The sequence below is a fragment of the Sarcophilus harrisii genome, chromosome 4, assembly GCF_902635505.1.
Source record: "Sarcophilus harrisii chromosome 4, mSarHar1.11, whole genome shotgun sequence".
Lineage (NCBI taxonomy): Eukaryota > Metazoa > Chordata > Mammalia > Dasyuromorphia > Dasyuridae > Sarcophilus > Sarcophilus harrisii.
Window position 1 is genome coordinate 294,259,210 of NC_045429.1, and position 16,067 is coordinate 294,275,276.

The 16,067-nt window shown below is 33.9% G+C and overlaps 1 protein-coding gene across 3 annotated transcripts in view; it reads left to right on the top strand.

Annotated features, from left to right (window-relative positions):
- The window catches only part of TBCD (tubulin folding cofactor D), a 395,290-nt gene that overhangs the window by 178,427 nt on the left and 200,796 nt on the right, over positions 1 to 16,067 (top strand). For all 3 annotated transcript variants that reach the window (XM_031968421.1, XM_031968422.1, XM_031968423.1), the window contains exon 17: positions 9,599 to 9,628. In XM_031968421.1, the coding sequence (XP_031824281.1) occupies positions 9,599 to 9,628 (30 nt within the window). The remainder of the gene's footprint in view (positions 1 to 9,598; positions 9,629 to 16,067) is intronic.

Below are 16,067 nucleotides of genomic sequence, written 5' to 3' on the forward strand. Positions count from 1 at the left end.
ATAATAAACTTCTTTTTACCAGTTCAGCTTTTCGGGTTCATAAATTCCTTTATGAAGGACCTCTGCACCACCAGAAAAGGGTTCCCACAACTCCCTACCCTGCGCCAAATCCTAAAGGGATTTAAGGGAGCCAGACCTCTTCATTTGGTTCCCTGAATCCTCAACCTGGCACTAACTTCATCATTTAATTCCCTGACCACCAGGAACCCTAATCTCATCATTTGGTTCCCTGACCAGGAATCGAAATCTAGACCTCATCAGATATTTTCTCCTTTTTGGGGCTCTCTAGTTGTACCACAATTTTTCATATTCTTTAAGTATTTTCTTTGATTTACTAACCTCTCCTGAATTTACTTGGGACAGTTTATCCCATGTACTGTACAGTTTTTATTCATTTATGATTTCTTGAAAATCATAAAGCTCTGGAAAAACAGGTTTTAAAAAAGCCCATTGTCATTCAAATAGAGCTGCTTAACTATGCTTTTAAATCAAGATTACATTGGCTGTCATTAAATGGCCCATAATAGATTCCATTTGAAGTCTTTGTTGCTCATTGTTTGGGCTTTGATGGCTTAGGGTGGGTGCAAATAGCAATTATTTTCTGTTCTAGCCAGAAACTCTGAGCATTACACTGATGCTTTTGTGATGCTAAACTAGTCTTTAGCCTCATTGCTTACTTAGCTCTTGATCATTGAATGGGCTTTGTCTCAGACAAATTGAGACCTGGGAAAGTTAATTTAAAAAGCCTAAGGTCACCATCTGAGCCCATTGTCAGTTTTCTTGACTTTTGCCTTGGCACTGAACTCTGATGACACTGGAGGAGAGAGTGAGGATGAAGATTTTTTGAAGCTCTGCCTTATTTAAATCCAGTTCACATGCAAGTCAAGACATCACCTTCATGACTTCATTGGTCTTCTAGAATGAAGGGCAAAAAGCAACTACGATTGATTCTGTTACTCAGAATAGCTTAGTCATTCACAATTATATATTCACAATATATAGGTTTTTCCTTTTTCCCTAATCACTTTGGGAAACAGACCTAATATATGTCAAAGAGTATCTATAATTTTCTAACTCTTTGGGCATAATTCCAAATTGCTTTCCAAAATGATAGGATCTATTCATACTTCCACCAACAGTGCATTGGTAAATCCTAAGTTTTCTGAATTTCCTCCATTTGTCATTTTCGCCTTCTATCATTTTAACCAGTCAGATAGATATGAGATCATACCTCAATGTTGTTTTAATTTGCATTTCTCTAATCAACAATGATTTAAGACATTTTTCCTTTTTTTAAATTATAGCTTTTTATTTACAAGATATATGCATGGGTAATTTTTCAGCATTGACAGTTGCAAAACCTTTTGCTCCAATTATTCTCCTCCCCCCTCCCCCAGATGGCAGGTAGACCAATACATGTTAAATATGTTAAAGTATATCTTAAATACAATATATGTATACATGTTAAGACATTTTTTCAAGTGATTATATAGAGCTCTGATTTCTTTATTAAATTATCTGTTCATATTCATATCATTTATCTTTGGGGAATAGTTCTTTATATACTTGACATATAAGGCCTTCAAGATAACTATGTAAATTCCCCTCAACGCCCCATTTTTTCCTTCTAATCTTGGCAATGTTGGTTTTACTTGTACAACCCCTTTTTAATTTAATGTAAATAGATTTATCCATTTTTACATCGCACAATGCTCTTTATCTTGTTTTTTCATGAATTGTTCTCCTTTCCATAAATACGATAGGCAATATATTCCATGTTTTTCTAATATTTAGGTCATGTATCTATGTTGACCCTATCTTGGTAAATGGTGTAAGATATTGGTCTATACCTAGTTTTTGCCAGATTTCTTTCGACTTTTCCCAGCAATTTTTTAAAACCAAATAGAGAGTATTTATTCCAAAAGCTTAAATCTTTTTTAAAATTTAGTAGTATTTTATTTTTTCCAATTATATGTAAAGATGATTTTTAACATTCATTTTTGTAAGATTTTTGAATTTCAAATTTTTTTCTCCCTTTGTAAGTCTCTTACTTCCTTCTTCCCCAAGATATATAATTCTGCCATACTTAATTTATGTGTGAAAAAGAGACATTACCCATATCATTTTACCATTTTTACTTATCTCAAAGTCCTGGTTTTCATTGATATTATCAAGTGCTTTCACTGAGGATGAAAATGGCGTCAAGGTCAGTCACTGCACTGATGGTAAAAAATTTTAGCTTGAAAAGGCTATACAAGTCAAGATTAAAGAGGAGAGATAATTGGTGCATGATTTATTTATTTATTTATTTTTTATCACAACCCCTAACGCTGAGATGCAATAAAGTATGGGTTGATTGTCTGGTGTTCCACCAGATGCTGCAGATAAGTTCACTTACCTTGGCAGTATACTTTCCAGGAACGTATACATAGATTTTGAGGTTAAATGAATTATCAGAATTAACCCAGTGTTTGGGAGGCTCTTAAAGATAGTGTGGGAGAAAAGAGATATTAGACTGCCTACTACACTAAAGGTCTACAGAATTATTGTGTTGACTTTCTTGTATGTCTGTGAACTCTGGACAGTCTATCAGCATCATGCCAGGAAATGGAATCACTTCCATTTGAATTGTCTTAAGAATATTCTGAAGATTATCTGGCAAGATAAGATATTGAGCTTTGAGGTCCTTTCTCAAGCTTAATTTATGCGCATTCAGACTCTACCATAGTCTAATGGACTGGCCACATTCTTTGAATGCCAAATGTGCATTTGCCTAAAAGACTATTTTATAGATAGTTCACACTAGGCAAACACTCTTTCAGAGGTCAGAAGAAGTGATACAAGGATGCTCTCAAGGTCTCTCTGAAGAACTTTATTTATTAATTGTGAGACCTAGGAGAAACTGACACAGGATAGTCCATCCAGTATTGTGTGCCTATGTCAAAGAAGATGTTATGTTCTATGATCAAAACACAAATGTAGTAACTCAAAAGAAACATAAAATGGACAAATTTTGAGAAATTTCCACTTTAAATGTTCTTGTGGACTATTTGTTTGACCTGTGTTAGAGCTTTCTGAGCTTGTCTGATTAGTCAAACAGATTTCACCATAGTGATATCATTTTGGTTCTCTTTGAGAACGAAGGATAATAAGTAATCAAGATCTGATATTGCTAGACTTCCTTCCTTTACATATTTTTTTTTTATTAATTCCTTTGATATTCTTGATGTTTTGTTCTTCCAGGTAAAATTTGTTATTATTTTTTCTACTTTTATATAATAATTTTTTGGTAGTTTGGTTGGTATGGCAATGAATATAAGTAAATTTGTTTAGGTAGAATTTTCATTTTTATTATGTTATATTGGCTCAATCTGCCCATGAAAAATTAATATTTTTTATTTAAATCTGACTTTGTCTGCATGACAAGTGTTTTGTACCTGTGTTCATAGAGTTCCTGGGTTTATCTTTTTTTTTTTTTTAATATTTCATAGTTTTTTATTTACAAGTTATATGTATGGGTAATTTTACAACATTGACAATTGCCAAACCTTTTGTCCTAATTTTTCCCCTCCTTCCTGTGGGTGTTTTTGTTCTTTAAAATAATAATAGTTCTCTCTGAGAGCAGGTTTCTTGGGGAGGTTTTCTGGAGGCAGCTTTAGTTTCAGTTACAAGTAAATAATTACCCAAAATCGCAGCCAGCTGGTAAAAGTTCAGATCTTTTATTGTATCCTTCAATATAACCCAGTTAGCTTAGAGGCCTATCTCTCTGCTTGGTTCTAAGAGCTCTTGCAGCTTTGTCCTTTGCTCCTGCCTCTGTTTTCTTCAGCCTCCAGCCAGCACCAAGGTGAAAGTATACACATGTCCATAAGTCCTAAAAAATAGTCCCAAAGGAATCCATTGTCCATTAGATCATGTACCAGGAATCCAATTAATTCCTGTAAGCTCTCAAGTACTGCAATAGTCTCATCAACAATTTTTCATCTCAAGGAAATCCAATGATTCTGAAAGAATCTGAAAGATATCTCTGAAAAAGACTCTGAAAGAGTCTCATCTTGTGTTAGGAAATCCAATGATTCATGAAGATTTTAAAGTTATTTTAACAGTCTCATTGTCAGCCATATTTTTTCAGTGTCAGATGTTTCTTGAATCTTCTTTGTTTTGAAGAACTTGAAACAGTCTCTTCTTGTATTAGAAATCCAATGATTCCTGAAGATTTTAAAGTTATTTTAACAGTCTCAGTGTCAGATGTTTCTTAAATCTTCTCCTTTGTTTTGAGGTTTTTCTGCTTTTTCTGTTTCTCTCTGATGGACAAGGCGAATACGGCTTGTCGGCACCCATCTGATTTTTTCTCCACCTGTGGAGATACAAGCAAACCCTCTTCCCCAAGCAGTTAACCTATCTAACTCCCTTCTATTTACACTTTTGGGATTTCTCCTCATCATCTGGTAATTACATTGAAGCTGTTTGCACTGGACACTGCCCTGTTGGGTTAAAAGGTCTATATTCTCCCCAACTGTAATCCTGATTACTTTTCTGTTGGTTGATGACATCAGAGTCCTGAATTTCTAAAGACTTTCTCGTATAACCTCAACTGCCATCGTGCTCCACCTGTCCTTTGATTGATATTTAGGAGCTGGCCCCTGCCTCTCACTTCTCTGGGTCAATCTACATTCCGAGGCCCAGTGAAAGCCTCAGTTGCATTTTGGACATGGACTTTTGGATTTTCTCTCATCCTGTCTTCTCACTATCTCCATATCTACAATGAGCTCTCAAATGTACAACTTTTCTACATTGAAAACATTGACGAATTTCTCTAGAAGTCCCTTGCCAAGAGGGACCCTGTTTTCCCATGTTCATCATAGTTTGGGTATAATAAGCATTTGTGCCCACTGTGGCACAGCGTCTTATGATCTCCTCTAAAGGAGCATCTTTGTATAGTCCCCATATAATTTTTTTGCAAAGGTCATTGGAATTTTCCTTAGCCAGATGTCTGGTCATTATTTCTGTTGCTGCATTGTCTCCAATGGTTCTTATTACATCTGTTTGCAAACGTCCCACAAAATCTGCAAAAGGTTCATTGGGACCTTGCCCTATTTTTTTGAAAGCCTTACTTCCATCTTTCTGTCCAGGGAGAGAACTCCAAGCTTTTATTGCAGCTTTAGAAATTTGCTCATATACCGATATGGGATAATAAATCTGTTCTGAATTATCTCCATACTGACCTTCACCAGCTAATTGGTCAAAAGCAACTTGTACAATAGCTCCTGTTTGCCTATTGTGTTGGGCTTGAATCCTACATAATTCATGAAACTCCGAAAACCACAACAAATTTTGTCCCGGTTCTAAGCATGTTCTCGCTATGGATTTCCAATTATTCGGGGTTAAGATTTCATAAGACAAATTATCTAGTAACATCTTCACATAAGATGATGTAGCCCCATAAAGAGTGCAACCCTTTTTCAAATCTTTAATTTTTTCCAAATTAAAAGGAGTGTATTTTCTCTCTTTTTGACCTGAAGAGTCAAGCTTTTCAATCACAGGATATGCATTTATAAAATCAGATATATCTTCTCCTTCATTTTTTGCCTTAATTAATGCTTCTTCTAATCTTGTCATATTCTGCTTCACAGGAGAAGCTGACTGTGTTTCTGCCTCTCTCCCTCCCTCTTCTTCCTCCACCCATGAAAGGTTAATTGATGGGGGAGGGTCATGATCTAATTCCTCCTGCTGTGAAGTATCACACTCACAATTGTACTTCACTCCATTCTTATCTGAAATTTCCTGCTTATCACCTAGTTTAATTGGCACCTCTCCCTGCTGCACTTTCTTTTCTTCATTCTAACACTTAAATAACTTTTTATAGCCAGTTGTATTAAATTATATGTATTAAGTATGTCTTTAGAAATTGAGTTAGGGCCATTTTTATTATAGAATTGACAAAGATCCTCTCCTACTAATTTCCATTCATCTAGATCAAATTCTTTCTCCAGAGAGAAACAAGGACATATGTTCTTAACAGTTTGTAAAAATTCAGTGATCTGCTATAAAATTATAATCAAACCTTGGCTTTCCATAACTTTGACAATGCTCTCTAAACATTTTCCTTGAACAGAAACAGGCTGTTTTCTAAATATCTGTCCCTACTGAAATCCTACTTTAACTTTTTTTAACAAAATTTCTTTATTGTATTCACCCTAATTTCTGGATTGAGGAGACCTTTCCACTGGATTCAAGATCAGAGGCTTTTCCACTGTAATCAGGATCGGAGCTTTTTCACTGAAATCCACTGAGGGGCTTGACAGTCCCACGTTCAGGGCACCAAAATGTGGGTGGTTTTGTTCTTTAAAATAATAACAATTCTCTCTGAGAGAGCAGGTTTCTCGGGGAGGTTTTCTGGAGGCAGCCTTAGTTTCAGTTACAAGTAAATAATCACCCAAAATCGCAGCCAGCTGGTAAAAGTTCAGATCTTTTATTGTGTCCTTCAATATAGCCTGGTTAGTTCAGAGGCCTATCTTTCTGCTTGGTTCTAAGAGCTCTTGCAGCTTTGTCCTTTGCTCCTGCCTCTGCTTTCTTCAGCCTCCAGTCAGCATCAAGGTGAAAGTTGTAATGAATCTCTCTTGCCTTTGAGAGAGGGCTTGTAGGCTTCCTCCCAGAGTACTCCTCTACAACCCCTGTGAATGTTCCCAAGTAACTCTCCCTAAGCTCTAAGAACTTCCTCTATATATATGATCTCCCAAAGGTTAACTCCTCCTTCTGGAGGCAGAGCTTAAGGGAGGTGTAAATTTGGATATCTCATACTAAACCGTGGGAACTCCAATGAGTACTTAAATATTTCTTGCTTCTATGAGCTCTCTAAAAGTGTGAACACAAGCATTATTTCTATCAGTTGTATTTAGTACCTTGTTTCAAGTTCTGCCCCAAAATATCTCCTCCTAAGATCAAATCAATCATATTGAACCATGCTAAATTAGATAATTATTGTCTCTATCAACTCTAATGGCTTAACAGTTGGTAAAGATTCCAACACCTTCCCCCCCACCCCCTCCCCTAGATGGCAGGATGACCAGTAGATGTTAAATATATTAGAGTATAAATTAGATATACAATAAGTATGCATGGCCAAACAGTTATTTTGCTGTACAAAAAGTATCGGTCTCTGAAATATTATACAATTAGCCTGTGAAGGAAATCCAAAATGCAGGCAGGCAAAAATATAGGGATTGGGAATTCAATGTAATGGTTCTTAGTCATCTCTCAGAGTTCTTTCGCTGGGCGTAGCTGGTTCAATTCATTACTGCTCCATTGGAACGGATTTGGTTCATCTCATTGCTGAAGATGGCCAGGTCCATCAGAATTGGTCATCATATAGTATTTTTGTTGAAGTATATAATGATCTCTTGGCCCTGCTTGTTTCACTCAGCATTAGTTCGTGTAAGTCTCTCCAGGCCTTTCTGAAATCATCCTGTTGGTCTTTTCTTACAGAACAATAATATTCCATAATATTCATATATCAAAATTTATTCAACTATTCTCCAGTGGATGGGTATCCACTCAGTTTCCAGTTTCTGGCCACTACAAAGAGGGCTGCCACAAACATTCTTGCACATACAGATCCCTTTCCCTTCTTTATGATTTCTTTGGTATATAAACCCAATGGTATCACTGCTGGAACAAACGGTATGCACAGTTTGATAACTTTTTGAGCATAGTTCCAAATTGCTCTCCAGAATGGTTGGATGTATTCACAATTCCACCAACAGTGTATTAGTGTCTCTGTTTTCTCACATCCCCTCCAACATTCCACATTATCTTTCCCTGTCATTCTAGCCAGTCTGACAGGTATGTAGTGGTATCTCAGAGTTGTCTTAATTTGCATTTCTCTGATTAATAATGACTTGGAGCATCTTTTCATATGGCTAGAAATAGATTCAATTTCTTTGAGAATTGTCTGTTCATATCCTTTGACCATTTATCAATTGGTGAATGGCTTGATTTCTTATAAATTTGAGTCAATTCTCTATATAATTTGGAAATGAGGCCTTTATCAGAACCTTTGAATGTAAAAATATTTTCCCTGGGTTTATCTTGACAGATGTACTCACAACTATCTCATATTGCCTGCAGTTATTTTAAGTGAAATACCTCTTACTATCTCTTCTTGCAGGGCTTTGTTGGTGATGTATAGAGATGTTCATAATTAATGTGGATTTATTTTATAGCTTGCTACTTTGCTATAATTAATCTTTTTAACTAATTTTTAAAGTTGAATCTTTAGGATTTTCCAAGTATATTATATTATCTATAAAAAGGGAAGTTTCCTTATTGTTCATTCTGATTCCTTTAGTTACTTTTTATTCTCTTATTGCTATTGCTAGCATTTCTAGTACAGTATAGAATAAGAGTGGTGATAATGGGTAGTCCTTATCTTTTCCTTGAAGTCTTTTCTAGTCCCTTAACTGCCCTCCCTTTTTACATAACCTTATTTTTATTGGTTTTATTTTGTATATATTGTCACATAGGCATTGTCTTTTCCAGTAGGAATCAACCTCTTTGAAAACTTAATATGTTGCATTTTTATTTTTGTTTCTTGTCTGTCTCATAAGCAATTAATAAGTGCTTAATTGGTTGTTAATGATTTTATCTTCTACCTTTTACTTAAAACCTAAATTGAAATGCATGTCTTTTGGACACAGTTAAACTTGATGGTTTCAGAGAATAGAATCAAAAAAGAGGGAGACAGAAACAAAGACCTAGAGTCATATATGGAGAGAACTTAGAAGTAAACAAGAAAGTTCTTTTTTTATTCTTATATGTTCATCCTATAATTTTCAGTCAAGTTATATAACCACCTTTTTGACCAGATATTCATATCTAATTGGTCTGAAAGTTTGGTTCTGGGTAAGAAAATTTCATCCTGAACAAGTAATTAAAGTTCAAGCAATTTAAATTTTCTCTTATTTTACATGAAAAGCAACATGAGAATCATATTTATTAATTCTTATTCAGTTTATATTTTCAAAAAGAATCTTTAGCATATTTGTTTTTGTGCTTCTTCCCTCACTGATTAAAGGTGGAAGTATATGGATTTTATTGTCCCCAAAATAACTCTGACATATTCAGAAATCAGTGATAATTTAATTTAAATTGATAGGAAAAGTTTTCATATTATTCATAGCTAATTACAAAATGTACTAAGCCTTCTTGAAATAAAATTTTTTGACTTTTTTAATTGACATACACTTTTCAGTATAAGTAAAGATAGTAAAGATAAGTAAAGGAAGAACACTTTTAATTCTGTAGCCTTGAATTGGCTTTCATGTACTGGTGTGAACTTAGGTTTCAGCAATCAAAGGACATTGTTCTGGATAAGCCAGTTCTTAATATACTTGCATTCTTAAGTTGTTGTCATGCAGGTCATAAAAACAGGAATGACAAACAACCCTTGAGGCTCTGTGCATCTAACAATGAGGACTTTATTTCAAAAAATGAAGCCATGGGTCATTTAAAGTGCTTTATGTTTGTTTTGAGTTTATTGTCTGATGTTTAGCAAAAAGCAAACCTGACTCATTTTGCTCTGTTTGTTCTCTTTGTTCTCTAGGCTGCTTTCCAGGAGAATGTTGGAAGACAGGTATGGTAACTTTTTTGAATCTTCTTTTCACCAAACTTCCTGTATCCCTAGGTCTGAACACTAAAAGAGATAGCCAGACATTATTTTCCTTCATTATGATTACTTAAATATATGTCAAATAAATTAACATATTTAATAATATTATTTCTGATAAGCAGCAATTAATGCTCTACTCAATTCCTCATTCATCTCTTATTTCCTAGGGTTAAACTTCTCAGTTTTAAGCAGCACTTTAAGATGATTAGAGTTTTGAAAATCAGGTTGAAGTCTTGTGTAAGTGGCACTAAAATAATAGTGAAGTATGTTAACATGATGGAAATCATCTTTTAGAAGGATTTGTCAGTGAAGGAAGAATTGGAAGGGACAAAGAGTACTAGAAAACCAGTTATAAGTCTGTTGAAATAGATTCAATGTGTCAATTAATTAGGGCTTAGGCTCTATTAGTAGCAATGAGAATAAAAAAACAGAGGATTCACTTAAGATATCTATATTTCTTTTCTAAAATTATTTTTTAGTGATATATTTTGTATTTCTGATTGTTAGAATTTTTCCCAGTATCCCTGCCTACCTTGGTCCCTGTTATTCCCTACAATTAACAATACTTTATAAAGGAAAGAGAGAAAGAAGAAAAAAAAAATTCTCAAAACCATGTTTATACATCAAAAAATTCTGGAGAGAAAAAAAAATTTTGAAGGCATATATAATATATTTCACTTGTGGAACCCCTTCTACAAAACAGGAGAAGTTATTTCTTTTCTTTGGGGCCATGTTTATTTTTTTTGTAACTTTACAGCATTTATTTTTAATTGTTTGGTCATTATACTCTCCATTTACATTCTATGAATTATTTCTATTTTACTTACCTCAATCTGTATCAAATAATGTAAATCTTTCCATGGTCTTTATCTTTTCCATGGATTTATCCTCTTTGGCATTTTTTTGTTGCTTAGATTTCTGTATATTCCTTTACATTACTTTACTAATAATTTTTTTAGCCATTCTCCAATCACTGGACGTCTAACCCTCCACCCTCAATTCTTTGATACCTCAAAATGTTCTGCTATAGATATTTTGGTATATATATATATATAGAAACTTTCATATCAAGTTCAATGACCTCTTTGAGGTATAAATCTAGTAGTTTATTTTCTAGGTTAAAAGCTGTAATAGGAACAGCAGCATTTTCCTGATGCAGCTTCCCTGACTTTCCAGATACAACTGAAATCTGATTAGCTTCAGCTTCCTTGATTCAGCTTCTAGTGAGGTTTTCTTAGACTTGATGGGTAGTTTGAAACTTCTTGAGTTCCCATGTGATATGGGGACTATATGTATTTCAGTGTAAATGAGAAAGACCAGAAGCTAAATGCCACTTTATCCTTGCTGTGTATTTTTGCTTTCTATGCAAAGTAGACCTTCTCCTTTATTAAATGTTTAATGACTTGTGAATGCTTCATTTTGTCCCAATATTAACCATGGAATAAGAAGGTGCTAGGATTAGGGCTATGCCTAAAATAAAAAGTATGGACATTTTTAGTCACTTTATTTGCATAATTCCAAAATGCTTTTCAGAATGGTTTTTCTGATTCATAGCTCCACAATAATGTACCAATGTCCCTATCTTCTATTGTCTGTTAATCTTTTTACCAATTTATTGGTGATGAGCTGAAACCTTGTGTTGGGTTGATTTGCATTTCCCTTATTATTAATAACTTGGGAAATTTTTTCACGTGATTATTTTGTTTTATAATTATTAGCTAAGGAAGTATTTACTGAACTTAAAATGATTTTGAGAGGACAAATTAATGGTCAAAGATAATTCCATAATCTTGAGATTGGGTAATCAGGACAGTGGTGTATCCTTTGACAAGATAGAGAAATAAGAAGAGAGAAGATAAAGGGATCAGATTTCAGGAGAAATTGAGTATCATTTAGAACAGGAATTTGAAAAGTGACAGAGGGGAAATGTCCAAGTGACAGAGATACATTATTAGAATTTAGGTTATGATTGAATATGTGTTTTATGGAATCATCTAGTTATAGATAATAAATTTAAACACTGGTTGTGATCTTTATCAAAGAGAATGTAGAATGAAAGCAAAGAAAAAAGAAAAATGAAATCTCACATATAGGAAATATCAGCATTTAGGCTTTACAGAGTAGAAGCGGCAACAAGATAGGAAAATTAAAAAAGTACAGTGTCCTTAGAATCTAAAGAAGCAGAAACTTTTTAAAAGTAGAGGGTATGTTCTTCTATGAAAAGAAGTCAGGGAAGATGAAAACTGAGAAAAGGTTGTTGGTTTACAGATTAACAGGACATTGATGAACTTCCAGAGAATAATTTTAATTGAATTTGGGGACAAAAAGCCAAGGAATATAAGGTAAAGAAATAGAAACATCAGATATTGACCATTTATTTAGGAAGTTAAAAAGTTAGATAAAGGAGAGAAATAGGAAGGGAAAAAGTAGACATAAAGATGATCTTCATAAGGAAGATACATGTAATGCAGCCAAAACAGTACTTAGGGGAAAACTTAAATATGTAAATGTTTACATCAATAAAACAGAGAAGGAATAGATCAATGTATTAGACAGGCAACTAAGAAAACCATTAAACTAGTAGATAAAACTAGGCTCTCATTCTAAGAAAAAGAAATCAATAAAGGAAATAAAGTATTGGTGAGTTTTGTTAAAAGAAATGAGAAAAGCAAATTACCAGTTTCAAAAATGAAAAGAATAATATATTCACCATCAGTGAAGAGTAAATTAAAACAATTATTAGGAAATTATGTGCCCGGTTACATGCCAAGAAATCTGACAGTTTAAGCAAAATTGATGAATATTTACAATAACATAAATTTTCAGATTAACGGAGGAGGAAATAGAATACTAAAATAACCCCATCTTGGGGGAAAAAAAAGTGAATAAGCCATCAGTGAACTCCCTAAGAAAATATTCCCAGGGCCAGATGCATTCACAATTGATTTCTACCATACATTTAATGAATAATTAATTCCAATACTATATAAACTTTTTGGGAAAATAGGCAAAGAAATTCCTACCAAATTCCTTTTATGACCTAATGGTGGTAATACCTCAATCAGAAAGAACTAAACAAAGAAAGAAAACTATAGACCAATTTCTCGAAGGAAATTGACTCAAAGATTTTAAATAAAATACTAACAAGGAGATTACCACAATTATAACACAAGATTCATACAAGGTGTGATTTTTTTACCAGGAATGAAGGCTGGTTCAGTATTAGTGAAACTATTGTTATAATTGACTATATCAATAACAAAATCAACAGAAATAATAGGATTATCTGAGTAGAGGAAGAAAAAGCTTTTGAGAAAGTGCAATACCCATTTTCATTAAAAATACTAGAGAACAATGGAACAAATGGAATTTTTATTCAAAAGTAATATCTGTAATTGGGATAAACTAGAAGCCTTACTAGTAATATTAGGGTACAACAAGGATGCCTATTATCAGCACTGTTATTCAACATTGTATGAAATGTAATTCATAGCAATAAGAAAAGAAAAAACAATTGAAGGAATTAGTCGGGCATTGAGGAAACAAAACTTTCTCTTTGCATATGATATGATGGTATATTTGGAGAATTCTAGAGTATCAATTAAAAGAACTTTTGAAACAGTGAACAACTTTAGCAAAGTTGCAAGATATAAAATCAACTCACATAAATTATCAGTATTTTTCTATAGATTGTCAAAGTTCTGCTGGAAGATAGAAAGAAAAATTCCATTTAAAATATCTGTAGACAACATAACATACTTGGGAGTATACCATACAATTTCCAAATTTCCTTTTTACATAAAGTTAGAACTAAATAATTGGAAAACTATTAATTATGATTTTATTAAATTTTAAAAGGGTAGATCTAACAAAATCAATGCAGCCAAAATTAGATGGAAAGCAGAAATCTGGGGAAAAAATTTATAGTGAGCTTCTCTGATAAAGGCATTATTTCTCAAATATATCTTGAACATTTACATATATGTTTGGACATACATAGATACATATATTTATATACATTTCTTCAACTCCCCATTTTTACTCCACAATTGATGGGAGGAGCCAAAATGGTCAAGTGAAGCCAAGAAGTTGCTTGAGAAACCAAACCTCTGAACAGAATTTAGAACAAGTGTCTACAAAAAGATAGAACGAAATAGTTTTCCAGTTCAAGATAGGTCAGAACTTCAAGAAATGTCATTCTTCCTGGGGTGAAAGGGGAATGCTCAGCCTAGCTCAGACAGTATGTGGGAATACCAGTGGAGAGGCTTAATCAAAGCAGATCAGCAACAGAGACCATCCAGTAGAACAGTAGTAGAACAGACAATAGGAGAACTTCTAGTCCCAATGCAGAAGGCAAATTGCCAGTTCAGGAAACTAAGCAACAACAGATGGACTAGGTCATGCTATCCCTAGCTTTATATGGAAAACACCAAACATAAGGGGCCACTGTGCTCAAAGCCAAGGCTCAAAGCTGCACAAGAAACTTGAAACAAAGCCCTGTATCCCAGGAACAGAGTTTGTTTTAAAAGTTATCAAATAGGGGGAAAAAAAGAAAATGAATAAGAAACAGAAAAGAACCTTGACCACAGAAAACTACTATGGGAACAGGGAAGACTGAAACACCAATTCAGAAGAGGACAAAATGTTTACATGTGAAACCTTAAAGGGGGACATGAATTGGTCTCTATCCCAAAGAGCCATCTTGGAAGAGCTCATAAAGCATTTTAAAAGTCAAATAAGAGAAGTAGAAGAAAAAAAATGGGAAAAAAAATGAAAAATATCCAAGAAAGAGTCAACAAGTTGGGAAAAGGAAGGACAAAAATTGGCTGAAGAAAACAATTCCTTAAAAATTGTCCAAAAGCAAAAAAAAAAAAAAAAAAAAAAAATCTACTGAAGAAAACACCCTTGAAAATAGACTTAACTTAATGGAAAAAGAGATGCAAAAGCTAAATGGAAAAAAAATCATACATTAAGAACTAGAACCTGGCAAATGGATGTTAATGACTCTATGAGATATCAAGAATCAGTCAAAAAAACTAAAAAGAATGAAAAACTGGAAAAAATATAAAATACTTCATTGGAAAAACATGTAACTAAAAAATAGAGAGACAGTTTTTAAATTACTGGATTACCTGAAATCCATGACAAAAAAAAAAAAAAAAAAAGAGCCTGCATAGCATTCATCAAGGAAAACTGCTCTGATATACTAGAACTAGAGGGCAAAATAGTTATTGATAAAATTCATTGATTACCTCCAGAAACAGATCCCACAAAGAAAAGTCCAAGAAACATTCTTGTAAAACTCCAGAACTGTAATCTCAAGAAAAAAATACAAAGGTCTGCCAAAAACAAATAAATGAAAATCAGCTATTGAGACATCACATGAAGATAATCCAGGATTTGGCAGCATCTACAATAAAGGATTGGAAAACCACATTTTGGAAGGCAAAGGATCTGGGATTCCAACCAAGAATCATGTACCCAGAGAGAATGAAGATAAGTAAAATAATACTTATTTTACAGGGGAGGAGATGAATCTTCAAAGTCCTAGGGGTCTTTCAATCATTACTATTTAAAAAAAAAAAAAAAAAAAGGACTAAACAGAAAATTTGATCTACGAACACAGGACTCAAGAAAAGCACAAAAAGGTAAACAGGAAAGAAGAAAACCCCATCATTTAAAGATTAAACTGTTTATATTCATCCCTACGTGGGAATGGGAAAATGGTACATATACCTTTTGAAAACTGTATCTTTTGGGGCAGCTAGGTGGCCCAGTAGATAGAGCACCAGCCCTGAAGTCAGGAAGACCTGAGTTCAAATCTGGTCTCAGATACTTACCACTTCATACTTGTGTGATCCTGGGCAAGTCACTTAACCCCAACTGCCTCAGCCAAAACAAAAAGAAAACTATCTTTTATTAGGGTTATTAGAGGGGGTGTACATAGACAGAGGGTGTAGGTATAAATTGATTGCTATGTGGTGATATTTTTTAAAAAAGTATTGGAAAAAGGATTGTCCTGGGAGAAGAAGAAAGGGGAGGTAAAATGGGATAATTTAGATCACATGAAGAGGCACAAAAGACCTATTGAAATCTTTTGAAGTAGGGGGGAAAAGTGAGAGGTGGCCATTGTTTGAAGCTTAAGGAAATAATATATACACTCAGATGGGTATAGAAATTGATCTTTCTCTATAGGGAAATAGGAGGAAAAAAGGGAAAGAAAAGGGAGAGACTGCATAGAAGAGAGGGCAGAAACACAAAGAGAAAGGGATAAGAGTAGAGAGGCAGATTAAGGAGGGGTTTGGTCAGAAACAAAACGTTAAAAAGAAGGGACACAGTAGAAAGAGAAAAAATGTATGTATAAGAGAGAAAAAAAGTATGAAGAGAACTACATAGCTGGTAT